Below are 24,223 nucleotides of genomic sequence, written 5' to 3' on the forward strand. Positions count from 1 at the left end.
TAGAATAGAACAAACAAGTTATATTCTGCTAATTGTTTTAAAACAGTTAATTTGAATTTTTAGGTAAGCATATTTCATTACCTCTCCAAGTCGCTGCATGTACAGAGGTTCAGTAATGTCTATCCCAACACTTTCTTCTTCTTTAGCCAGAGGATCAATGAAACGCTGAAGAAATCTCTAAACATAGAGGGAGAAACATTAAACTTAATGCCGTTAGGAATAAGCAGCTACTCAAGTTATGGGCACTGGGATGAATGTCTCTTTTTCAGTGCCCATCAATAGACAATTGGCTTAAGAACATGTGATGGGACTTCCCTGGTGGTCCAGTGGTGAAGAATTCACCTGCCAATGCAGGGAATGTGAGAACCACCCTTTGGAAGAGCCCACATGCTGGAGGCAACTAAGCCCTGCAACTACTGAAGCTCACACAACCTAGGGCCCATGCTCTGCAACAAAAGAAGCCACAGTAGTGAGAAGGCCACGTACCGCAACTAGACAGTAGCCCCTGCTCACTGCAACGAAGAGCCCCAGTGTGGCAACAAAACTCAGGCACAGACAGACACACACACACAGTGACGTATATGTGTTTATATAAAATGGACTACTACTCAGCCATAAAAAATGAAAATTGGCCACTTGCAGCAACATGGATAGGTGCAGACAATACTATATTTAATGAAGTAAATCGGAGAAAGACAAATACTATGTATCACTATGACTTATGTCTGTAATCTAAAAAATAACACAAATGAGTCTACATACAAAACAGAAAGAGACTCACACAGAAAAGAAATGTGTGGTTACCAAAGAGGAGGGGGTGAGGGGAAGGGAGGGATAAATTAGCAGTATGGGGTTGGCAAACACAAACTACTTTATGTAAAATAGAAAAGCAACAAGGATCTACTATACAGCACAAGAAACTATGTTCAATATCTTATTAGTAACCTATAATGAAATAAAATCAGAAAGAAAATGTATCACTGTAACTAAATCACTTTGCTATATATCTGAAACTAACAGGATATTGTAAGCCAACTCGACTACACAAAAATAAAAGTAGGAGTGGTGTCAGAATTTCAAGACAAACATAAATGTTTTTTCTTCCTAAAAACTACATCTATGATCCTGAGCCACGTAAGCATCTGTGTTTAAACACTGGGGCACTTGGACATAGGTCACACACACTTGCTCCCATATTTTCGAAGCTTGGAGGAAAAATACCTCACCTGAAAGTTTTCTTTGCACGTTGCCACGTTTACATCTGTTCCCCAAATCACGAGTTTTTGGCCCAAAGACTGCTCGCTCGCCACTGTATCTTCTGCGGCCGCCTGCACATTAAAAGGTGACGGGAGCGGATTCGGGGGACTGCCCGCATCGCGCACCGCACCGCGCCCCGACCGGCCCTGGACTCACCCCGTCCGAGTGCAGGTCCACCTGCAGCCCCTTCCGGGCCGAGCCCAGGTCGGGTCTCTGCCGCACCGGAGTGCCGCGCACGCCGCTCCTCGGGGTCCCCTCCACTCGCGAGCTGGGGGTGCCGTAGGTCAGCGGCGAGCTCATGTCCAGGTCCAGGGGGGCCGCTGGGGACCGCATCCACACGGGTGAGCGGGAGGCGGAAGGAGCCCAGCGCGGCGTCCACTCCCCCCTCGACTCCACCCCCCCACCCCCGCCTCCCCACCAGACAGCGCACCTACCTGCGGGCGGCGCGCGGGACGGGGTGCGGGGCTCGGCGCCAGGTGACGAGGGCAGCGGCTGCGGCTCTCCGGACGACAAGGGGTCCTGGCCTGTGGGGGTGGAGGGCACCGCGGCGTTGGCGCGGGCGGCACTGGGCCTGCACGGGGGCTGACCCGGCACCGCCCGCCCTCCCCGGGGACTCCGCGGGGCACAGCAGGGACCAGACACTCACGTGGCTGAGCTGGGGTGGCCCGCCGGGAGCCGCGGCGGCTCGGGGTAGATGCAGGAGACGACATGGCGGGCTGCGCAACAGGGACGCGGGTTGGCGTGGACGCTCCCTACAGACCCCCGCCCCTCTTCCCTCGCTCCGGTCTTCCCTCCCCTCAACTTACAACCCCCCGCCCCCCCCCGCCGGCCGACCCCGGCCCACCCCCGCCAACCCCAGCCAACCCCCACGGCTCGGCCTGGGCCCACCTAAGGTGCGCGTTTCAGTTCCCCTTCAGCCGTAAGCAGATTTCCCGCCGGCGGCACCGTTGGCTCCGCCCCCAGAGGCGGCCCACCAATCGCAGCAGCGTCCTCGCGCGGCCACGCCCCCGGGAGGCACCACTGGGCAGCGATAGGGGGACTAGACGGACTCAGCCCGCGCCCCGCAGGGCACCTACCTACGCACAACTGGCTCGGCGCTCCCCCTCTAGAATGGTCTTGCCCGCAACCGGAACGCGATTTCGCGGGAAATCTGTGGAGGCCGCGTTCCGGGCCGGCCTCCACGGCTGGGTGCTAGGAGTAGTTCCATTGTCCCTTGGGATTTCAAACGACCGCTCCCACCCCGACCCCTGTTACCAAGGGCTAGCGGTGGCCCCTGACCCGAGCCCTCGCCTGTCTCTTTGTGCCTCTGGCACTTGGTCACCTCCAACTCGCCACCTGTCCTCCGCATCTACTTCCGGAGGTCGAGCGGTTGGGTTCCTGGCTCTCCCGAAGTTTGAATGCATTGTGCTCTGTGTATCTTAACTTAGCATGTCTAAGCCGCCGGTCCTACAGGGCAGGCCACCTCCTCGAGGATCTCCAGCAGGGACCCCCACGCCCGCATCCGAGCCCGGAGCACTACGGGGCCCAGGCTGGGTGTGCTCAGGGATCATGGATCCCCCCTCCCCGGCCCACTAAGGCCCCATTCAGCCAAGCACCTCCACCCCCAGTCTTAGGGGCAGGTCCGGGCCCAGGCAGCTGTGCGCACGCGCCGGAAAATCCGCCCCTCCCCGCCCTTTCCCTCCCCTTGCCGCCCCGCGGCACTTCCGGTCCCGGCAGGGAGAGCGGTGGTCGCGGCTGGAGGTTATGGCCGATTCGGGGTCTGGCGTGCGGGGCTCCTTGCTGCAGCTACAGGAGTCCCTGTCCGCTGCCGATCGCTGCGGCGCGGCGGTGGCCAGTGGTCAGCTGTTGCGGGGCCTGGGGCAGGAGTGCGTGCTGCGCTCAGGCCCCGCTCTGCTGGGTGGGTATGGCTTCGGGCTCCTGACGGCCGGTGCCCGGCAGCCCGCTCGAGTCCGAGTGGGCACCCGGGGTGGTGCTTGAACTGGCCCGTGGGAATTTGTGATTTGTGTAAAGTGTTCGTCAACTGCCTCTTTTCTTAACTCCAGAGGAAAGGTATTTAAAAGCCTGAGGTGGTGGAAATGCTTTGAATTTGGCATCACTGCTAACCACGGTGGGGAGCGACGATGAGAGGAAAGTTTTTATGTTCTTCCACCTGATTGTCGCCTCAACCCACCAGCACCTTTTCCAAACCCCAGTTTTGCTGTTCCTTCTTTTGAGAAACAAGTCATGCTCTTCTTTTAACTCTTGACTTACGCCTGGGTAAGAACTTGACCCTTTGCAGCAGAAGTGCCTTTTAGCATTTTTAGCGTGTCAGTGCGTGAAAACTTCTGTGACACTCCCTTTTAAAAACACAAACATGCAGACTTTCCTCATGATGCTTCCTCTTAATTAGAAGATGAGATTTTCTTCCGAAAACGTCATTGTTAATAAAGAAGAGAAATAAAGCCTTAAAGAGGTTGCTGTGTAGTACCTACAGACTGTCAGGGTGTGTTCATGAGGACAGCATCACTGTGTAAATGCTTTCCAGTCTGTTCTAAGAGTTCAGTTTTGTTCCTTTAGTAACCTTGTCCTAAAGCAGTTCCCGGTTCACTCTATCCAGGATGTGTCCTTTCACTTGAGGGATTGTAGGGCTGTGCACTAGTTTCCTATTGGTCCTGAAACACACCACAAACTGAGTGTTTACAACAGCACAGGTTTGTCGGTTACCAGTCTGTGGTTGGAAGCCAGCAGGGATCTCATCAAGCTAAAACCGAAGCTAAAACCGAGGCAGCAGGCTGGGCCACTCCTTTTTTGAAGCCCCTGGGAGAGAATTCATTTCCTTTCATTCAGGTTGTTAGCAGAACTCAGTTCCTTGCAGTTGTAGCACTGAGGTTCCTTCTTTCTTCTGGCATTCCTTGTTTCCAGAAGACACCTGCATTTCTTGGATCACGCTACCCCTCCTCCCCGCTTCCACCATCTTCAAAGCCAGTGGCAGAGGGTCAAGTAAGATGCCTGGAACCTGTCCTACTTGCCTGCCTTCCCATCTCCTTTTCCCCCATCCAGTTGTGAGGGCCCTTGTGACTGCATTGGGCTCCCTTGATGACCCAGAAATGAAGTGAAGTGAAGTGAAGGTCGCTCAGTTGTGAGCAACTCTTTGAGACCCCATGGGCTGTACAGTCCATGGAATTCTCCAGGCCGGAATACTGGAGTGGGTAGCCTTTCTCTTCTCCTGGGGATCTTCCCAACCCAGGGATGGAACCCAGGTCTCCCACATTGCAGGCAGATTGTTTACCAGCTGAGCCACAAGGGAAGCCCTGATGACCCAGGGCACTCCCCAGTTTAAAGTCAGATGATTGGCAGCCTTAATTCCATTTGCAACCTAATCGTCATTTGCTGTGTAAAGTTAGCACGTGCACAGGTGTGACACTAGGCATCACGGTTCTGGCCTCTGGAGCCATTATTTGACCTTATTACTGTGGAACATTGTCTAGAATTTCCCGTTTTCCTGGTCAAAGCAGACTTAGGCTTGTGTTTTGTCACTTAATGGGGCTGAATTGAGAAACAAGCATCACCTTTAGTGTGCGTTTATGGAGAACCTTGGCAGCTCTCTTACTTGTTTTTTTTTTTCCTTTTCTCCAGCGTTACACACTTCCTTAGTTTTTTCCAAAGATTTTGGCTTGCTTGTATTTGTTCGGAAATCACTTAGCATTGATGAAGTAAGTTGATGATTTTCATTTTGCTCTTCTAGTGTATGTTTCTTCATGTTGAAGTGACTTTTTTTTGGCCCATGTTTCCGTAATGTTTATTTCTTTTATTATAGTTTCGTGATTGTAGAGAAGAAGCCCTAAAGTTTTTATGTGTTTTCTTAGAAAAAATTGGCCAGAAGATCACACCTTATTCTCTAGATATTAAGGTAAGGAGGAAAAAACTTACCTCTTTATATATCAGTACCTCTTTTAACTTACATGGAAAGTTACATAGTAACTTACATCATAACTTAACATGGTTAAGTTAATTTTATTTCTGCCTTTCTTGTTGGGGAGTTTACTTATTTTTGCTTGATTGTGTTAAAAATTAAGTGGCTAATTGTTTAAAAATTTAATGAGCTGAGGCCCTTGTGGAAAACTATTAAAGTGTAGTATGTCAAGTATTGGTATTTCTTCTTCCAGGTGTAGATTTAGCTATTGTTTAAGTCTTAGTTATAAGAAGTAATATTTTATTGATGATTTTGATGTCTCCTTTTAAAACCTAGAATACTTGTACCAGTGTTTACACGAAAGATAAAGCTGCTAAATGTAGAATTCCGGCGCTGGAACTTCTTATTAAGGTAATTTAAAAAGTATTTCGAAGTACGTGTATTTTATGGTAAACATATAAGTTGAACTGAAAATTAGAGTTGCGGGTGAGAGATGCTGAGGACTCCCATTAGTGTGAGAAGGTACCTGTTTCCACCTATCACCCAGTAGCACCTTGGTGTTCTGCCCTCACACCGCTCTGGGTAGCAGAGGAAGAATTTGGGCTGTGAGGGGCAAGAAGGGAAGATGTCTATTTCTTACCCTGAAAACCTAATGCTGCTGAGACTTGCCCAGATTCACCTCATTGTGTTCTTGAATGTTTTCTTGAAACCTTACACTCACACTGCGAAGGGTCTTGTGTGTTGTGTACGTGGTCGTTGGGCTCACTCTCACCTGGGTCTCTGCTTAGATGCATATCTTTTCTTGCATCTCTGTTGTAGAATTTCTTTGGGTCTTGTTGGTCCTTAAGTGCCTCTGAGAGAATGGGTCTAGTTGTAGGATAATTTTCTTGGGAAGGTGAAATTAAGTCTACATCCCTTTCCACTTGGTCTCCCCTGTTTTTCCACCACCTACCTCAGCCCCTCATCCCACATAACCTAGCTTGACGCTGAGCGTGAGTGCCTGGAGACCATGGCTGTGGAACATGGCTGTGTGCAAACAGGTGCAATAGATGGAAGCCTTCTGTTGCTTCCTCCTCGACTCTGCTAACGCGTGTTCTCTCAGTTACTTCAGACTTTGAGGAGTTCTAGACTCATGGATGAATTAAGAGTTGGAGAGTTATTTACCAAATTCTATGGAGAACTTGCATTGAAAGCAAAAATACCAGATACAGGTAAGATGTAATTAAATGTGACATTAAAATGTTTTAAAAAATTTAAAAAGTTATTAGTGTAAAACTTGGATTTTTTTTTCTGCCAAGGTATTTATGTTTTACAGATGAACTTTTTTTTTAAAATTTTTATTGGAGCATAGTTGCTTTACAACATTGTGTTAGTTTCTACTGCACAAAAAAATGAATCGGTTCTCCTTTTTTTGGATTTCCTTCTGATTTAATACAGATGAATTCTTTTTGCTGAAAAGAAACCAAAATGGAAACAGAAACAATGTGTTAAATCTGCTTATAAAAATTTTAATCTATACAAAATGATTTCTTCAAATAGAAAACTCACATGTCAAATATAATTTAGCTTATAATAATAAATTCACATAAAATATATCAGGAAACATTCAGTACATAAAACTAGATAGTTTGTGGGGCTTATTGTTAAAATTATTTTGAAGTAAAATCCTCTCCTTATTTGTGGATTTTTGCTTAATTTACTTAATGTTAGGCCTTAATTTGTCTAAAATTTATTTTTCAGTTTTAGAAAAAGTATATGAGCTCCTAGGAGTATTAGGTGAAGTTCATCCAAGTGAGATGATAAACAATTCAGATAAACTCTTCCGGGCTTTTCTGGGTGAACTTAAGACCCAGGTATGATAAACTTTATGATCTTCTTTTCTGCTTCCTTGTGTCTGGTGGGCTTTTCTCTTTTTATGGAACCTTGTTAAACTCTCCTTTCAGATGACATCGACAGTGAGAGAACCCAAACTTGCGGTGCTAGCGGGGTGTCTGAAGGGACTGACATCCCTTATGTGTAACTTCACCAAGTCCATGGAGGAAGGTATTGCTTGATGGCACTTGAGTTTCTTCCTTTATTTAAGAACTACTAGTTTGAAATGAATTCCTGTGTGATTTTTGAGTTTTTATACCAATTGGAGATTCACATGCAGTTGTGAGAGGCAATGCAGAGATCCACGTGTATCCTTCACCTGGCACCTCCCGGTGATGCCTGTCATGACGTAGTGCAGCCTAATGAACCTTCGGGTCTTGCTTGGTTCCACTTGCTTCCCGTGCACACATTTGGGTGTTGAATTTAGTTCTGTGCCACTTTATCACGTGTGGGCTAGTGTGTGCCCATGACAGTCGAAACCCTGAGCAGCCAGCCGCGTGAGCATTGTTCCTCCTGTCCTTCTGTAGCCACATCCCCATCCCCTCCCCTCCCCTCCCCTCCTCTCCACCCCTCCCAAAGCCACTGCTCAGTCTCCCATCTTGAACTTTGTCCTTTCAAGTTTATGTAAATAGACTCATAGCAGGTAACTTTGTGGCTGCCTTATTTCACTGTGCATAAGGTCTTCAAGGTTCACCCCTGTTGTAACAGAATCCCGCTGTATGGATATAGTACACGTATATCCATTGGGCCATCAATGAGTACTTGGGTTGCTTCTGCTCTTTTGACTGTTGTGAATGATGCTGCTGGAAATGGCTGTGTGAACACCTGGAGCCCCCGCGTTCCCTTAGGGCATCCCCAGAAGTGGGCTTGCTGGCCCACGTGGTGGTTCTGTAATTTCCAGGGGCTGCACTAATTCCTGTTCCCACCATCAGGGCACAGTCTTTTCACATCCTCAGAGTACTTGTTTCCTGTTGTTTGATCGTAGTCTTCCTAGTGAGTGTGAGGTGGTTTCTCACTGCATCTCCCCAGTGGCTGTTAGTGTTGAGTGTATTCACAAGTGCCTCTTGCCCACTTAGGTGTCTTCTTGGTTGAAATGTCTATTCAGGTCCTCTGCCCGTTTGAAAAATCAGATCATTTAACATTTTGTTACTGAGTTGTATGAGTTATTTAAGTATTCTGCATATCAGTTCCTTATGGGATCATAATTTGCTAACATTTTCTCCCATTCCATGGATTGTCTTTTCACTCGGTTGATTGTGCCATTTGATGTCCAAAGGCACATTTGGTCATTTCGATGAAGTTCAGTTTATTTTTTCTTTGGTTGCCTGTGATTTTCGTGCCACATCCATGAAATCATCACCAAATCACTGAATCATTGTGTCTTTGTAGAAAGCCAGTTGGGCATTAGCTGATTGGCTCATCACTTGTTGGGGTGGATCCTGGTTCTCTGTTCCCCTGCCCACACCACACTGTCTTTATGATATAATTATATAGTAAGCTTTAAATGTCCACTGTAATTCTCACATCTTATTTTTTAAAAATCATTTGGATATTATAAGGTCTGTGCCTTTCCATGTAAATGTTAGAACAAATTGGTCTGTGTCGACAAAAAGTCTTGCTTGGATATTTGTGGTCTTTGTGCTAAACCTGTGGATTGGTGGGAGAGTTGATACCTTAACCGTGTTGAGTCTTCCAGACCATGAGCACAGTGCATCTCTTCGTTTAGTTGAGTTGGGTCCTCTTTGATTTCTTTCATTAGCATTTTGTAATTCTTGGGCTGCAGATCCTTGCCTGTTGGTTTTAAACTCTATTTAATATAATTTTCTTTGTACTGTCAGTAGTGTTCTTCTATAGTATCTCCAATTTAAGCTTAGAGGATAATCTAGCTATGAGAACATTACAATGAATTCATTTCTTTTAAAGGACAAATGAAACTTTTTAATTCTAGAAAATTCATTATAAGAAGAACTTGTTTGCTCTTCCTTACCATTTTTGTTCAGATAATTGCCAGATATTTCTACCTCCTGCATGTGTTTGCTTTTATTGAGTTGCAACTTAAGAAATTGCCAGATCTGATCATTTCAACCTGAGGAAGCAGCAGTTTCTAACGTTTCAACCGGGTGTTCCCAGTCTCTGCTGCCTCTGAGTAGGGAAGCTGGCCCAGCTGCTCCTGCTTCCCCTCCTTGGTCTCCTCTCTCCGGCTCCCTGTCCATGGAGCATCCCGCCCTCTCAGCTTCCTGCTCAGGGATCTCCTGTTTTCCGAAGCCTCTGTGCTTCCCTGTGTAAGCCACTTCCTTGGGCTTCTGTAGTCCTCTCTGTTACAGCACTTTCTGCGACGTGTTTTTCATCTAGGCTGTGTATTTTGTCACTTGACCTTGGTGGCAGGTGACATTGCTTATTTCTGTTTGTCTTTGCTTGGCGCGTTAATTGACATTTGGTGAACAAGAAAAATAATACTACTTATTGCTTATTAACCATGTGCTAAGGATTATCCTGTTCATGTTGGAAGGGAAATTCCTGTAACAACTCACTAAAGCAGGTGGTAATATGTTTGTTTCCTGGATTAGAACACTGGACTGAGGTGGACAGAATAATGGCTTCCAAAGATATGCCATGCTGATCCCAGCCTCTCGACTGTTAGGTCTGAGGCAGAGGGGAGTCAGGTTGTAGATGGGATGTTGAGACGAGGCTGTCCAGGCGAACCCAGTGTGATCACAGGGGCACTTGACCGTGGATAAGGGTCAGGGTGAGGGTGCTATGACGGGAGAAGCTGGCTGTGAGGATGGAGCTGGGGCCCCAAGGCAAGGAAGGCAAGCAGCTTCTAGAAACTGAAGGCAGCCCTCAAGCCTCTAGAGAGGAGCACACCCAGGTGACTCCTTCCTTTGTGTTATTTTAATGATTTATTCATTTATTTTTCTGGCTGTTCTTTGCAGCTTGTGGGATCTTAGTTCCCTGACCAGGAATCGAACTTGGACCCCGTCAGTGAATGCACCAAGTTCTAAACCAGGAAATTCTCTATTTTATTTTTTAATTGAAGTGTAGTTGCAGTACAGTATTGTGTTATTTCAGGTGTACAGCGTAGTGATCTGACGATGAGACACCTTAGGAAATGACCACGACAAGTCTCACAATGTCTGTCACCAAAGTTGTTATGACAGTGCTGACTGCACTCCCCAAACTGTGTGTCACGTCCTGATGGTCACCTGTGTCTCTCATGCTCCCCCCTCACTTCCCTCGGGCAACGAGTGGTTTGCTCTCCGTATCTGTTTCTGTTTTTCTGTGTTTCTTTGTTCTTTTAGATTCCACATTTAGGGGAGATCGCGTGTTACTTGTCTTTCCATGACTCTGCTTCACTTAGCATAATGCCCTCTAGGTCCATCTGTGTAGTAGGCAGATGGTAAGACTTCCTTCTTTCTTACGACTGAATAGTATTCCTACAAATACGTATACGTGTACATTTACCACATTTTCTTTATCCATTCTTCTGTGCATGGGTACTTAAAGGTTGCTTCCATGTTTTGGCCATTGTAAATAATGCTGTTATGAATACCGGAGTGCATATATCTTTTCTAATTACTGTTTCCGTTTTCTTTGGATAAGTACCCCGAAGTAGAATGCTGGATCATGTGGTAGTTTTAGTTTTTTGAGGAACCTCCACTCAGTTTTCCCCAGTGGCTGCACCAGTTTACATTCCCGTCAGCAGTGCATGAGGTTCTCTTCTCCACATCCTTGTCAGCACTCTTTGTTGTCTTTTTCATGACAGCCATTCTGACAGGTGTGAGGTGAGAGCTTGTGGTTTTGATTTGCATTCCCCTGGTTAGTGATGTTGAGCATCTTGTGCCTGTTGGCCATCTGTGTGTCTTTGGGAAAATGTCTATTTAGATCCTTTTCTCATTTTTTATTTTTGTATTTTTTCTGTTTTAAATGTATTTATGTTTAATTGGAGGATTATTGCCTTACAGTATTGTTTTGGTTTCTGCCAAACATCAGCATGAATCAGCCATCTGTGTACATATGTCCTCTCCCTCTTGAACTTACCTCCCACTTCTCACCCCATCCCACATCCCTGTGTTGTCACAGTCTGCTCATTTTTTTTACTGATTTTTTTGTGTGTGTGTTGAGTTGTTGAGTTCAGTGTGTACTTTGGATGTTAACCCCTTATTAGACCTATCATTTACAAATATCTTCTCTCATTCAGCAGGCCGCTTTTCTGTTTTGTTGGTGGTTTTCTTCACCACGCAGAAGCCTTGTAGGTTGATGTAGTCCTGCATGTTTTTGCTTTTCTTATCTTCTCGTGAGGTAACTACCAGGTGGCGCCAGTGATAAAGAATCTGCCTGCCAGTGTAGGAAATGCAAAAGATACGGGTTCGATTTCTGGGTTCGGAAGATCCCCTGGAGTAGAAATGGCAACCCACTCCAGTGTTCTTGCTTGGGTAATCCCAGGAACAGAGGAGCCTGGCAGGCTATAGGTCATGGGATTGCAAAAGAGTCAGACATGACTGAGCAAACATGCATGCATGCATGAGGTGACAGATCAAAAAAGTACTGCTAAGACTGATGTCAAAGAGTACTGTGTGTTTCTTCTAGGAGTTTTGTGGGTTTAGATTATAGATCTAGGTCTTTAATCCATTGAGTTTATTTTTGTATATGGTGTAAGAAAAGAGTCAAGTTTCATTCTTTTGCATGTAGCTGTCCAGTTTTCCCACCACTATTTATTGAAGAGGCATCTTTTCTCCATTGTATATTCTTGCCTCCTTTGTCATAGATTAATTAACCATATGTATGTGGGTTTTTTCTGGGCTTCCTTGTCTGTTTCTTTGATCTATGTTTCTGTTTTTTGTGCCAGAACCATATCATTTTGATTACTGTAGCTTTGCAGTGTAGTTTGAAATCGGGGCACCCAATGCCTCCAGCTTTGCTCTTCTTTCTCAGAGACTGTTTTGACTATTGAGAGTTGTTTGTGTTCCCATTCAAATTTTTTGCTTATCTGTTCCAGTTCTGTGAAAAATGCCGTGGATACTTTGATAGGGATTGCATTAAATTTGTCAACTGCTTTGAGGAGTGTGGACATTTTAGCAAAATTAGTTCTATTTGTGAGCACAATATACCTTTCCATTTATATGTATTGTCTTCAGTTTCTTTCATTAATGTCTTAGTCTTCAGGGTATAGATCTTTTACCTTCTTGGTTTAACTTATTCCAAAGTATTTATTCTTTTAGATGCAATGATGAATAGGATTGTTTGTTCAACTTTTCTTTATGATAGTTTATTATTAATGTATAGGAACACTATAGATTTATGTATATTTTATATTTTGCAACTTTACTGAATTCATTTATTCTTTAGGATTTTATATATATAGTATGTCATCTGCAAACAGTGACAGTTTTACTTCTTCCTTTCCACTTTGGATTCCTTTTATTTCTTGTCTGATTGCTCTGACTAGGACTTCCAATACTATGTTGAATAAAAGTAATGAGAGTTATCATCCTTGTGTTTTTCCTGATTTCGGAAGAAATGCTTTCAGCTTCTGACCATTGAGTATGACGTTGGCTTTGGTTTGTCATGTACGACCTTTACTGTGTTGAAGTATATTCATTCTTTACCCACTTCATTAAAAGTTGTTATCATAAATGGATGTCAGTTTTGTCAGAAACTTTTTTCTTAATCTATTGAGATGGTCATATGATTTTTAGTTCTTTGTTGAAGTTCTTACTGTGTTCTTCTATTCTTCTCCTGAGTTCATTGAGCATTTTTATGACCATTGCTTTGAAATTTTTTTCTGGGAAGTTACTTACCTCTGTTTTGCTTAATTCTATTTTTGAGGTTTTGTCTTCTTCTTTCTTGTAACATGACCTTTGGCCCCTCGTCCTGCCTAATTCTCTATTTGTTTGGTAGCTCAGCTGCATTTCTTGGTCTTTGTGTAGAAGGTGTCCTGTGGGGTCCAGGAGTGCAGCTCCCCCCTCCCCTGGACTGCCCTGGAGCCGGGCACTCCAGGAGCATCCCCTGTGGTGGGTGGGCCAGCCTGGCCTCCTGGGGGCCACTGTGCTGCGGTTTCTAAGGCCTGGTTAACGCTGTGGCTGGTGCTCTGGCGTGTGGGGGCAGCCTGGGGGCAGGAGCCACTTTGGGGGATGCTGGTGCTGGCTGAGGTGTTGGCAAGGCAGGGGTCACTTTGGAGGGGTCCTGGTGCCGGCCAGGGGCCCGCATAAGGGCTGTTGGGGGTGTAGCTTGGAGGAACACCAGCTGTGTCGGGTCTGCAGATGAAACGGGGTGGGGTGGGTGGTGCTGCTGGCTTAGATGGAAGAGTCAGACCCTGCACCTCATCTTCTGGGTGCAGGGTCTCCAGCTGGGGAGCTGAGGTGGAGTCCAGACCCTGGGGTCCCAGTGCTGGGGGTGGGCCTGACGGCACCACCCTCCTCCAGGGGCCACTCCTTCTGTCTCCAGTTGTGGAAGGTCTGTCCTGTTGTCTTCAGGTCATTCTCGGAATTTTCTGCTTGTGTCTGTGATGTTGGTTCCAGATTGCTCACTTCCAGAATTGTGTGGTAGTGAGTTTGTGTTGTTTTAAGCTCAAAGTTTGTGATAATTGGTTATAGTGGTAATAGGAAACTAATGTAACCAGTGCGTGGCAGGACTGGGACTTCAGCCTTGGTCTGAGGCTAAAATTCAGGTTTTTGGTCATGTTGTGATTTTGTGACTTCAGGCAGTAGTACTGGATACTAGCATGTTCATTAACGGAGGAAGAGGTCTTCTGTCTCCAGCAGAGCGGTGGGTCATGAGAGTCTTATGAGCTTTGCCAGATGCACCTTATGATCTGTGACAGTGACTGCTTTTTGTCTTTCCTCAGATCCCCAGACTTCAAGAGAGATTTTTGATTTTGCATTAAAGGCAATCCGTCCTCAGGTAGGATTTAGTATTCTAATTCTTTCACAACTGAGCCTTGTGATTGTCAAACATTGATGATAGTTTTGTTTTGTTTTTTAATAGATGGATCTGAAGAGATACGCTGTGCCTCTGGGTAAGAGTCTACATTTAAGGAGGTTATTAGGTTGGTACCTGAGTAAACTTTTGCTTAGATTGCAAGTGAAGGTGGTGCTGTGACCCCTGTGATGCTCCCATGCAGTCACTGATGGTGCTGTTCGAGATGGTCACACTAAGATTACACCATTTCAGAAGAAATTACTTCAGAGCAATCTAGATTGTTTGATTCTGTCTTTATCTAAATAAACCCTGATCTTACTTCTGACCTTTGTTTTGGGGATCACTGGCCGGATTGTGGACCTCCCTGATTATACTTCTGACCTTTGTTTTGGGGGTCACTGGCTGGATTGTAGGCCTCTTGATTCAAATGCAGGATGGAGGCATCAGGTGTGTGGGGCCCCTGAAGTAAGAATTCAGGGGCTTCGTGAGCACGGTTTTGGTTTGATGTGTGCCTGAAGCTTCCTTAGTTTTCTGTCCTGCCCTTTGTCATCTGTTTTAAATACAGTGTGTTCTGTGTTTGCAGCTGGCCTGTCCTTATTCACCCTGCACGCATCTCAGTTTAGTACCTGCCTTTTGGACAACTACGCTTCTTTATTTGAAGTCCTTTCAAAGTGGTGCAGCCACATGAACGTGGAATTGAAGAAAGCTGCACACTCAGCTCTGGAGTCTTTTCTGAAACAGGTACTATGTGAAACTCTTTCTATGCAAAGACATAAATTCCAGTCGTGTGCATGAACATTTGAAAAAAAAAAAAATACAAGTTGGTCCATTAGCTTCTGTAGTACTTAAAAAGAAAAGTTGGTTATCCCTCCACCACAGGAGTGGCAGCAGGTTTGGAAGAAAGAAAGCTTGAAAGACATCAAGTCTGATCAGGTCCTCAGAGCCAAGACTGAATGAGAGTGAGGAGGTGGGATGAAGGGAAGGCTGGAGGTCAGGGCTCCCTAGGGGTGGTGCCTAGGTCAGGATGGGCATAGGAAGGGGTGAGTGAGGGCTGGGAGTAGGGAGGGCTGGAGGTCAGGGCTCCCTGGAGGCAGTGGCTGGGTCAGCATGGGAGCAGGGAGGGGAGAGGGAGGGCGGTGGGGTCTGCTGTCCTGTTAGATAGGATGCTTGTGTCTCTGTGGCTTCTTGGCCGAGGCGAGCCCTCCTGCCCCATAGTGTTTCCATCCAGGTTGGGTGTGGGTGCAGGGGGCCTGCAGGTGGCCTGCCATCTCCGGGTGCTGAGACCTGGGGCCTTCGTACGGGTCTGGGCGTGGGCTGCATGTTGGCAATGTGGATGCATGTCTTCCTTCTCCCTTTGGTGATTGGCTTCTTCCCATCCTTGTCTCAGACGGTCATGGGCAGGTTGCGAGTGCTTCCTGATGCCCTTGCTGGTCTCGAGTTCTGGCAGGTGTCACTGTGTATGGTGCATCGTCATCTGCTTGCTTCTCAGAGTACTTGCTTTGGCTCACGTATTGTAGCTTATTGTTTTGAGAAATTAGACACCTTTTTTTTTTTCCCCTGGTTGTTAGTTCTGAACCCTCTCTGTGTTCCCTGTCTGTGGGTGACTCTGAGCTCGCCAGCCGCTGGGCCTTCCCAGCTCTGTGTCACCTTGAATCAAAGATGAGTCTAAGGACGCTTTCTGCTTCATCAGGGAGCTTTAGTCCGGAGCCTGTGTTTTGTGCATATGTCTTCCTGTGTCTACCTGGTCTCTCTCAGTCCCTTTCTCTAGGAAAAATGCATCACATGTAATAAAGGCTTACTTAAGGAAGTGCCTTTTCTGAACCTGATGGAGACTAAGTGGATTGAACAGATGGTTCTTTACAAGTAAAAGTGGCTGTGGACCTGTAGTAGCACACTGATGTTGTCCCACTTGGCTGTTCCATCCTTTTCATGTTTGGATGGATGCCTCTAAAGTCAACGTTGTGCAATGCAGGTTTCCTTGTTGGTGGCACGTGACGCTGAGGCGCACAGGGGCCCACTGCGCTTCTTCATGGAGCAGTTCTACAGCATCATCAGGAACGTGGATGCCAACAGCAAGGACCTTTCCATTGCCATCCGCGGATACGGGCTCTTCGCAGGGGTAGGTCTTACTTATTTACCCCTTTTAGTTTCGTTTGAATGTTTAAAGGAATATACTTTAGTATATTTTGAATAGCATCTCACACTTTCAAAAATATTGTTCTTATTTGTTTTGTTGTTAATGTGTTTTTTCAGTGCTTCCTGTGTATTATTTCAAATACTCATAACTCTCCTATAAGCTTTTAGGAATATTGTTCCACTTTACAGATGAGGAAATTGAGGCCCAGATAAGTTAGGGGACTCGTGTAGGGGTTCAGCCAACAGTAGACAGAACCGAGACATGGCTGCAGCCTGAGGACGAGGAACACCATGTTCTCCTGGCCACGCCGGCCACCCGTCACTGATGAGGTGGAGCTGGGTGGTGACACCTGGCACTCTGGCCTGAGCCCCTGTGCCTGGGTGAGGTCTGCTGGGGAAGCTGGGAGTCGACATGGTCGCATCCTCCTGGAGAGGTCTATGGCTCCCACTGGAGGATTACGTCTCCTGCTGTTTCTCTGTACAGATCCCCAGCAGGGCTTCTCCCCTGTTGTTGGGATGGAGCGTCTCTTCCAGCCCTCTGCTCACTCCTCTATCCTGATGCCTCCTCATTTGCCTCTTCCCAACACTCCTTTCCCCTGAAGGTCTTCATCTCCACACGTTTCCATGGCTCGTTCATACAAGCTTAAGGCAGAGGAAATGGGTGTGAGGAGGCTCAGAGTTGACCGAGAGCACAGACTTTGTAGCCTCAGACCCTGAGGTCTGGCAGCGGGCACCTGCTCACTGTAGTGAGCTGGTGTAGACAGAGTATGGTGGAACAAGGGAGACAACACGGAACAGACACTGGGCCAGGCCTGTGAGAAGGCGGGACTGGGGCCGACGTCTTAGGAGTCTTTGGGACACGTTTGGCTGGACCGTCTCTGAGTTAGGAGGGTGTGGCTGTGGATGCCGCTACTGTGCTGCGGAGGGTTTGGGCCTGTCCCTCCTCTGGGTGTTGGGCCTCTGCAGGGACGGCACCCAATTGTCTGCCATCTGCCCCCTGCCAGAAACACAGGTGACAATCAGTAGGTGTTTTGTATGTTAGTAACTGTGTAGAATGTATTTACAGGTTTTTCAGAAAGCATCTTTCCGACATACAATGCATTTTATATCTGTATTTCTTCTCCACTGAGAAGCTTGTTAACATTCAGTTATAATAAGATGGCCTAACGAGACACCTTAGGTGCCATCACCCTGAGGTGGGTAAGGTTGATGGAGACTGGTTTTGCCTCCCTCCAGCCGTGCAAGGCGGTGAACGCCGGAGACGTGGACCTGATGTTCGTGGAGCTCATCCAGCGATGCCGGCAGCTGTTCCTCGCAGAGGCGGATGCTGCTGAGGACCACGTGTACCAGCTGCCCAGCTTCCTGCAGTCTGTGGCCAGCGTCCTGCTGCACCTCGACACTGTGAGTCAGGGGGCGGCCCGCCAAGCATGAGCTTGGCGAGTTTAGCCCAGGTCTTCAGCTGCTTTGATGCAGTGGGAGTAACATACAGTCAGTTTAGGCACCAGTATGACCAAGGTGACCTCTTTAGCTAGTACCTCGTACAGTTTTTCAGTATAGTTTTTGTCATGAAACTTGATGTTTTGTTCCCAAAGCAGAAAAGCTATCTGTTACTCTTTTCATATTTCTAAAAGATTAAGATTGCTGCTTGAGATAGAATCGTAGCTAACATGGCATGCAGACAGTTTTACTCCAGTGTGTTCAGGCGGCCCCAATGATGAATTAGTCCCTTAGGTAACAAGCTGCTTCTTCATGGATCCTCCCACCCTGTGTCTGCTGTGCCTGTTTTCCCAGCCCCTACTGGTGTGTGCTCTCATCCCCGCAGGTTCCTGAGGTGCACTCACCTGTCCTGGAACACCTCGTGGTCCTGCAGATGGACAGTTTCCCCCAGTACAGCCCTAAGATGCAGCTGGTGTGCTGCAGAGCCATTGTGCGAGTGTTCCTGGCCCTGGTGGAGAAGGGGCCCGTCCTCTGGAGTTGCATTGGTGCTGTGGGTGAGTTTGGAGTTTACTCCTGAGATGATGCATGAAGAATCTTACTGTGTTGTTTGAGATAAAGAACATTCAATTGCCAAATTCTTTTTTGTCTTTTGATGCCTCTTGTAGAACTGCTAATATTTCGGTGAACCAAAATCTTTTTTGTCTAGTTTTTTTGAATTTTTCATCCTTTCCTTTTGCATTTTAATAGTCTAAAATTTGAAACTAAACATAAAAAAAAAGAAAGGAAAAAAATTAAACGTGTTAACAAACTTAGAGAAAAAAACCAAGAGGTACTTTACTTCCAAATGGCTGTCATTTTGTTGAGTGTTTAGTATTTTTCAGTGTATTTTTCATTTTTGTTTTTATTTTCTCTTTTTAGTGCATCAAAGTTTAATCAGAATATGTTCTAAGCCAGTGATCCTTCAAAAGGTAAATTCTGTATCTGTGCTTTGAAAATTAGTCTTTTGTCACCTTGCAAGTTAGAGCTGTTGCTGGAACTTTTAATCTGTATATATACAAAAGTGGCCTTTTTGATTGCCTGAAAGATTTTCTTTAATGAAGATGTCCAATAGGATAGTTGTGACTTAAAAGAATTACCATTACTTTCTATAGTATGTGATAGCTGCTTTCCCAAATGCAATGTTAATATTATATTCAGGTGTTTGAAATTGCAGACAAATGTGTGAATTACTTGCAATGATTGGTAATTCTTTTGGGTAAAAAAAATTGACCTTTCTGTTACTAGCAATGCCTTAGATTTTGATAAGTGTAGGATGTAATACCTAAGTATTTTTTCAGGTAAATAAACTTCTGGGTGTAAGACATCCTTAAACATAACCTTATTACTGTACCTACATTTTTACAGAGGGATATTTTCCTCTTGAAACTCTAGGACAAAATACTTAGTATATATTGGGAGGCTTGTCTTAAGTTTACTTCAGTTAGAGAAAATAGGATGAGATGAGAGATCTGTGTGAGGAGGTGAATTATTTACAGCACGTACCTTGGGTGTTGTTTTGAAACTTGGTTCGTGCATCACTATTTTAGTCCTAGTCAGAGAATGGTGACTTTTCCCAGCTCTTTTATTGTGCCTTCATAACGTGCTGTCTTTCTCAGCCAAGCTGCATTCTTCAGCCGGGGGCTCCCTCAGCTCCGAGAATGCACATCGGGAGGTGCAGCAGCGCTGCTGTTCTCCGTTCCTCCTCAGCATGGCTGGCTGTCTGTTTTCCCGCCAGGGAGCCAAGCCCGAGCCTGAGGACCCTGGAGTGCTGGGGGAAGTCAGGATCGGCAAGTGGAGAGTACCCACCTGCAGAGACTATGTGGACCTGTTCAGGAGCCTCCTGAGCTGTGACCAGACAATGGTAAACACTGCAGCTGAAAGCCACAGAAGCACTGTGGCTCCCCTATAGTTTCCGTGGTTCACACTGGAGACTTAATTATTTCAGAAGCGTGTTTTACTTTCAGTCCTTTTTTTTTTTTTAAGTACCTCAAGTAATGTAAATAAGGATAAAGTGAGACTTGAAAAAATCAAATTAGAGGAGCAAAGTCATAGAACTCATTTGAAACTAATGAGTTGCTGTGGCTGAGTCCTCATTTTAGCTTAAGAAACTGCGTACAAGGTGTCAGAAATGTGGCAGTGTTATCACGGTGGGAGAGCTGTGCTCTCTTTATTTGTTAAAGGTGATGTGATAGGATGAAGGAGACGGGTGCACAGTTCTGTCACCATTAGAACTGCCCCTCCTGCTTCCTGCGTTGCTGGCAGGTGTTTCTGCAGTATCTGCTCCAAGCCGGGTTGGTCACCATTTCACGTAGTCTCTGACAGAGCATAGGTACTCTAGGAAAAGCAGTTTTTGTCAGTAGATGGTTCCTGTCCTGTGAAAAACATCAGGAGTTTTTCTTATTAAGGTCTTAGTAAAGTAGTATAGCAGTATTAATTTTATCTAAAAACTTTTTTTATATGTGATATTAGGTATATTTTGAGGTTAAGTTCTGTAGACTGTTTGAGTGAAGACAGTGTAACTGGTCTATGTTTTTGGAATGGTAGAATTTTCACTTTGAAAGAAATAATAGATTATAGTGCTTTTTAGTCCCTTCTGAGGATAGATGTATATTTATACATATCTATGTATGCATGTGTATGTGAGTATGTGTGTATTTACATGTGCACATGTATATACGTGCATGCATGTGCATTTGCATATAGACATACAGAACGTGTGTAGATAGTGTATAGATGTGTGTATACACACACTGCTTGTGTATATTCTCAGTCCCTCAGTCGTGTCCAGCTCTTTGCAACTCCATGGACTGTAACCCACCAGGCTCCTCTGTCCATGGGATTCTCCAGGCAAGAACACTAGAGTGGGTTGCCATGTCCTCCTCCAGGGGATCTTCCCAACCCAGGGATTGAAACCACATCTCTGACATCCCCTGCATTGGTAGGCGGATTCTTTACCACTGAACCACCAGGGAAGCATCTGTCTCTCACTCACTCACACACACACACACACACGCACACATACATTTATGGGGTAAATACTTGGACGAGGTTGGCCTAAACCTTCTCACTCACTACTGTTTATGTGTGTTACGTGACTACGTAAGTCATGTCAGACCGAAATGGTATTGTCCTAATAATTAGAAAGATGTCTGTATTTTACGGCTTGAAAACTTAGAGGTAAGTCTCCTCTAGTTTACACAGATGTTTCCATAATACCTAATTACACGTGTACATCTTTATGTGTCATAATGCTGATTTAATACTCGTACTGACACTGTTTTGTGCAGCATTTTGAAATTTATTTTCTTTACTTTCAGGATTCTCTCCTAGCAGATGAAGCATTTGTCTTTGTGAATTCCTCCCTTCAAAGTCTGAATCGTTTGCTATATGATGAATTTGTAAAATCAGTTTTGAAGATTGTTGAAAAGCTGGATCTTACGCTGGAAAAGCAGAATGTTGGGGAACAAGAGGTTAGAAGATGTTGTCAGTAGCAATTTTGCATCATTTTTGTACCAGCTCTGTCTGCATGCTGCAGTATTCAGAAGCAAATCTTACATTTGTAGAGGATGGCAGGAAATTAGTTTATCAGTATTAATATGTGTCATTGATACTTTTCTATTGATATTTGAATTGCCCAATGTGCAGAATATATTCTGTATTAGATTGTTCAGAAGTAATTTATATGTTTAATAAGTTAAAGCAACTTTGTGGAAAAAGTTGTTGGGAGGATTACGACTCTTGGCTTAGCAACAGTAGAGACTAGACTCATTTTGTGTAGAGGCGGCTTTTTGCAGTGGCTCTGGGCACCCTGGTGCTCCTCTGGTTTATAGCCATGGGGACTCCAGGCTCTGGAGACAGTAGAAGGGGAGGCAGGAACGACCAGCCCTCCCACGTTTCTGCACCGTTTTTCTGGCCGGGCTCAAAGATCAGACTGGACGTGAGGTTGCCAGCTTGGAGCTGCTGTCCACTCTGAGGAGACCTAGTAACAGGACACTCAGGTAGTGAGACTGTCATCTAAGGTAGTTTGTTTCTGAGCCCAGTGGTTCCTGGAATCAAGTTTGCATGTTGGCTTCCACAGCTGAAGCCATGTGGTCAGGGGTCCTGCGGGGGCAGAGGTGGGCCCTGGCCTTTGTCGACTTGGCTGCACTTATCAGGGCCAAGTTTTACACTGGTTGTCAGGGCCATTGAGGGATGGCCTGTCGCTCTTCAGGCTTTTAATTTATTCATGTCTAAAGTAATTTCATTAGCAAAAGAGGGACTCCCTGAGACTGTCGGCCACATGTCTGCGTGCAGAGCACACATCCTAGTCTCTGTGTCTCTGCTCCCCTGCACCCCACCGCACCCCACCGCCGGGTCACTGTTGTCTCTGTTGGTGTTTCCTGGACACGTCTGGTCTCCAGCCTTGCCCTCCTTCCTGCCTGTTTGACATTTCCACCTGGGTCTGAAACACAAATAGAACGTGTTTATATTCATGTTTTACCTAACAGTAGCGACTAGTCCTCTGTTTCTCATTTTGAAATCTAGTCACTACTGATGACTGTGTTTTGAGATTCTGCCTCTGTCGGCACCGTGGCTCCTTTGAGAAGTTGTGGCCCCACCCCCTCCTCCAGATCTTTCTGTGTTTGCACTTTTATTCCTCCTTATCCCATCCCTTGTGGCCTCCCATGTAGGTTCTGTCATTTTTAGCTGACTGTGAGCTTTGGGCCCATCTCTGCTTCCTCACTGTTGCATTCCTTGCTCAACGCCTCACCCATGTCTGTGGGTCACTTGCTGAGTCATTTGTTGAATGACTGAATGGTACTGTGTTTTTGGTGCAACTGATTTTTAAGGATGAAAACAAAGCTGCTGGCGTTTGGGTGATTCCAACCTCAGATCCAGCTGCTAACCTGCATCCTGCGAAACCCAAAGACTTCTCCGCTTTCATCAACCTGGTGGAGTTCTGCAGGTATTCATAAAGTTCTGTGTACTTAAGAGTAGATACTATCAATTGTTGGCTGTGACATAGGAGAACCACTTATGTAGACACAAGAAATGAAATAGTAGGACTTAAAATCTAAAATAGCTTATATGAAATTTTCAAATAGATCTAATAGCTGTTGAAATTTATCTTTTTTAAAAAATTGTATTTAAAAGATCCTTAGGTAAGGACAATAAAGGGGCTTCTCTGGTGGCTCAGACAGTAAAGAATCTGTCTATGCAGGAGACACGGATTTGATCCCTGGGTCGGGAAGATCCCCTGGGAAGGAAATGGCAACCTACTCCAATATTCTTGCCTGGAGAATCCATGGACAGGAGCCTGACGGGCTACAGTCCATGGGGTTGCAAAGAATTGGACATGAGTGAGCAACTGAGCACAGAACACAGCACAGCAGAGAAAATAGGAGTACAGATACACCTGAAAATGGTGAATCACAGATGATGATTTTGTTTGACTATGTCACTTATAATTTCAAAGCGGATTAAAAATAGTATATGGTGAGGATTTCTGTGTTAAGCTTTAAATTTGTTTTTACAGGGAGATTCTTCCTGAGAAACATGTAGAATTTTTTGGGCCGTGGGTACATTCCTTCTCATATCAGTTAATTCTGCAGTCTACACGGTTGCCACTCATTAGTGGTTTCTACAAACTGCTTTCTCTTGCTGTGAGAAATGCCAAGAAAATAAAGTATTTTGAGGTAAGTGTTTTTTGTGGGACATTGAATATTCCTGTGTATTTTAGATTGCATGAGTGTGTAGAAATACATTCTAAAATACGATATTGTACAACATATTGCAGTTTTAAAGTCTACTACTTTTATTATTTGTATTTTGAAAAACTGATGTGAGTGGCAGTTGGATGACACTGTTTAAAAGTTTAATGGGGAACATTTTCCGATTTGACTGGCGAGCATCTGGCTGATGATGTGTGAGCTCTATAGAGGTTCTGATGTGTGCATGGCACCAGGACCAACCTGCAGCATCACTGGCACCCTTTCCAGACTCACGTCCTCAGAGCCTCTGGGCCACGGCTCAGCAGCCGTGCCCAGGCTGCCCGGGGATCTGGTGGCTCCTGAGGTTGGAAAGTGGCCACGTCAGTGTCCAGGGGCTCTAGTTGTGAGCAGCTGTCTCAGCTCACGGGTGAGCACATCAGATAACCGGGACGGGGAGTGGACTTGGGCCCCTGGCTGCTGGCCAGCTGTCCCCCTCCCACCTCACATGTGCTTCCTCTTGGGCCTCTGCCTGAAGTGCCTTCCTCTCCCCATGAGGCCTCAGCAGAGTGAGAATGGATCCCCTCACAAGGACCGCTGGGAACTGCCAGATTAGGACATGGGACTATCTGGTCATCATTCCCTGAGCTCATTGCCTGTTTTATCTGACAGGGCGTTGGTCCAAAGAGTCAGAAACCGTCTCCTGAGGATCCAGAGAAGCATTCCTGCTTTGCTTTGTTTGCAAAATTCGGTAAAGAGGTAACTTTCAAAAGATTTATCTAGTCTTATCATATGTTATTTAAAGATGAAATGGGTTTAATCCACATAGGGATGGAGGGGTTGAAAACACTGGCAGAGAAAGTCACTGCACTTCTGAAGTCCCCTGAGGTTTCTCACAATAATTTTAGTGATGACGACTCAAGATCCATAGATTCTTTAGCTTTTCCACATAATGGGAATTAAGTACTCAACACATGAACTTTTG

General features: G+C 45.6%; 2 protein-coding genes across 4 annotated transcripts in view; one reads left to right on the plus strand and one right to left on the minus strand.

The window, feature by feature from the left end:
- The window catches only part of MCM4 (minichromosome maintenance complex component 4), a 12,038-nt gene extending 9,170 nt beyond the window's left edge, over positions 1-2,868 (minus strand). Inside the window, exons 1-6 of one of the 2 annotated variants that reach the window (XM_081498013.1) lie at positions 2,334-2,868; positions 1,904-1,973; positions 1,692-1,781; positions 1,414-1,577; positions 1,227-1,328; positions 82-177 (exon numbers count right to left, since the gene is read on the minus strand). In XM_081498013.1, the coding sequence (XP_081354139.1) occupies positions 82-177; positions 1,227-1,328; positions 1,414-1,577; positions 1,692-1,781; positions 1,904-1,967 (516 nt within the window). In that variant the 5' untranslated portion in view covers positions 1,968-1,973; positions 2,334-2,868. Of the gene's footprint in view, positions 1-81; positions 178-1,226; positions 1,329-1,413; positions 1,578-1,691; positions 1,782-1,903; positions 1,974-2,145; positions 2,179-2,333 lie in introns of those variants that run through there. The other variant, XM_081498012.1, reaches the window with a different exon arrangement.
- Positions 2,869-2,965: 97 nt separating this feature from the next.
- PRKDC (protein kinase, DNA-activated, catalytic subunit) overlaps positions 2,966-24,223 on the plus strand; it is a 129,830-nt gene continuing 108,572 nt past the window's right edge. For both annotated transcript variants that reach the window (XM_081498002.1, XM_081498003.1), the window contains exons 1-19: positions 2,966-3,154; positions 4,873-4,949; positions 5,054-5,146; positions 5,486-5,560; positions 6,252-6,360; positions 6,890-7,002; positions 7,093-7,192; positions 13,866-13,921; positions 14,006-14,036; positions 14,523-14,680; positions 15,912-16,058; positions 17,312-17,476; positions 17,898-18,066; positions 18,431-18,480; positions 19,287-19,412; positions 20,869-21,021; positions 22,381-22,496; positions 23,067-23,226; positions 23,911-23,997. In XM_081498002.1, coding sequence (XP_081354128.1) covers positions 3,001-3,154; positions 4,873-4,949; positions 5,054-5,146; positions 5,486-5,560; positions 6,252-6,360; positions 6,890-7,002; positions 7,093-7,192; positions 13,866-13,921; positions 14,006-14,036; positions 14,523-14,680; positions 15,912-16,058; positions 17,312-17,476; positions 17,898-18,066; positions 18,431-18,480; positions 19,287-19,412; positions 20,869-21,021; positions 22,381-22,496; positions 23,067-23,226; positions 23,911-23,997 — 2,139 coding nt within the window. In that variant the 5' untranslated portion in view covers positions 2,966-3,000. The remainder of the gene's footprint in view (positions 3,155-4,872; positions 4,950-5,053; positions 5,147-5,485; positions 5,561-6,251; positions 6,361-6,889; positions 7,003-7,092; positions 7,193-13,865; positions 13,922-14,005; positions 14,037-14,522; positions 14,681-15,911; positions 16,059-17,311; positions 17,477-17,897; positions 18,067-18,430; positions 18,481-19,286; positions 19,413-20,868; positions 21,022-22,380; positions 22,497-23,066; positions 23,227-23,910; positions 23,998-24,223) is intronic.

Source organism: Giraffa tippelskirchi, chromosome 6 (genome assembly GCF_054371585.1).
Source record: "Giraffa tippelskirchi isolate mGirTip1 chromosome 6, T2T-mGirTip1v1.2.pri, whole genome shotgun sequence".
Lineage (NCBI taxonomy): Eukaryota > Metazoa > Chordata > Mammalia > Artiodactyla > Giraffidae > Giraffa > Giraffa tippelskirchi.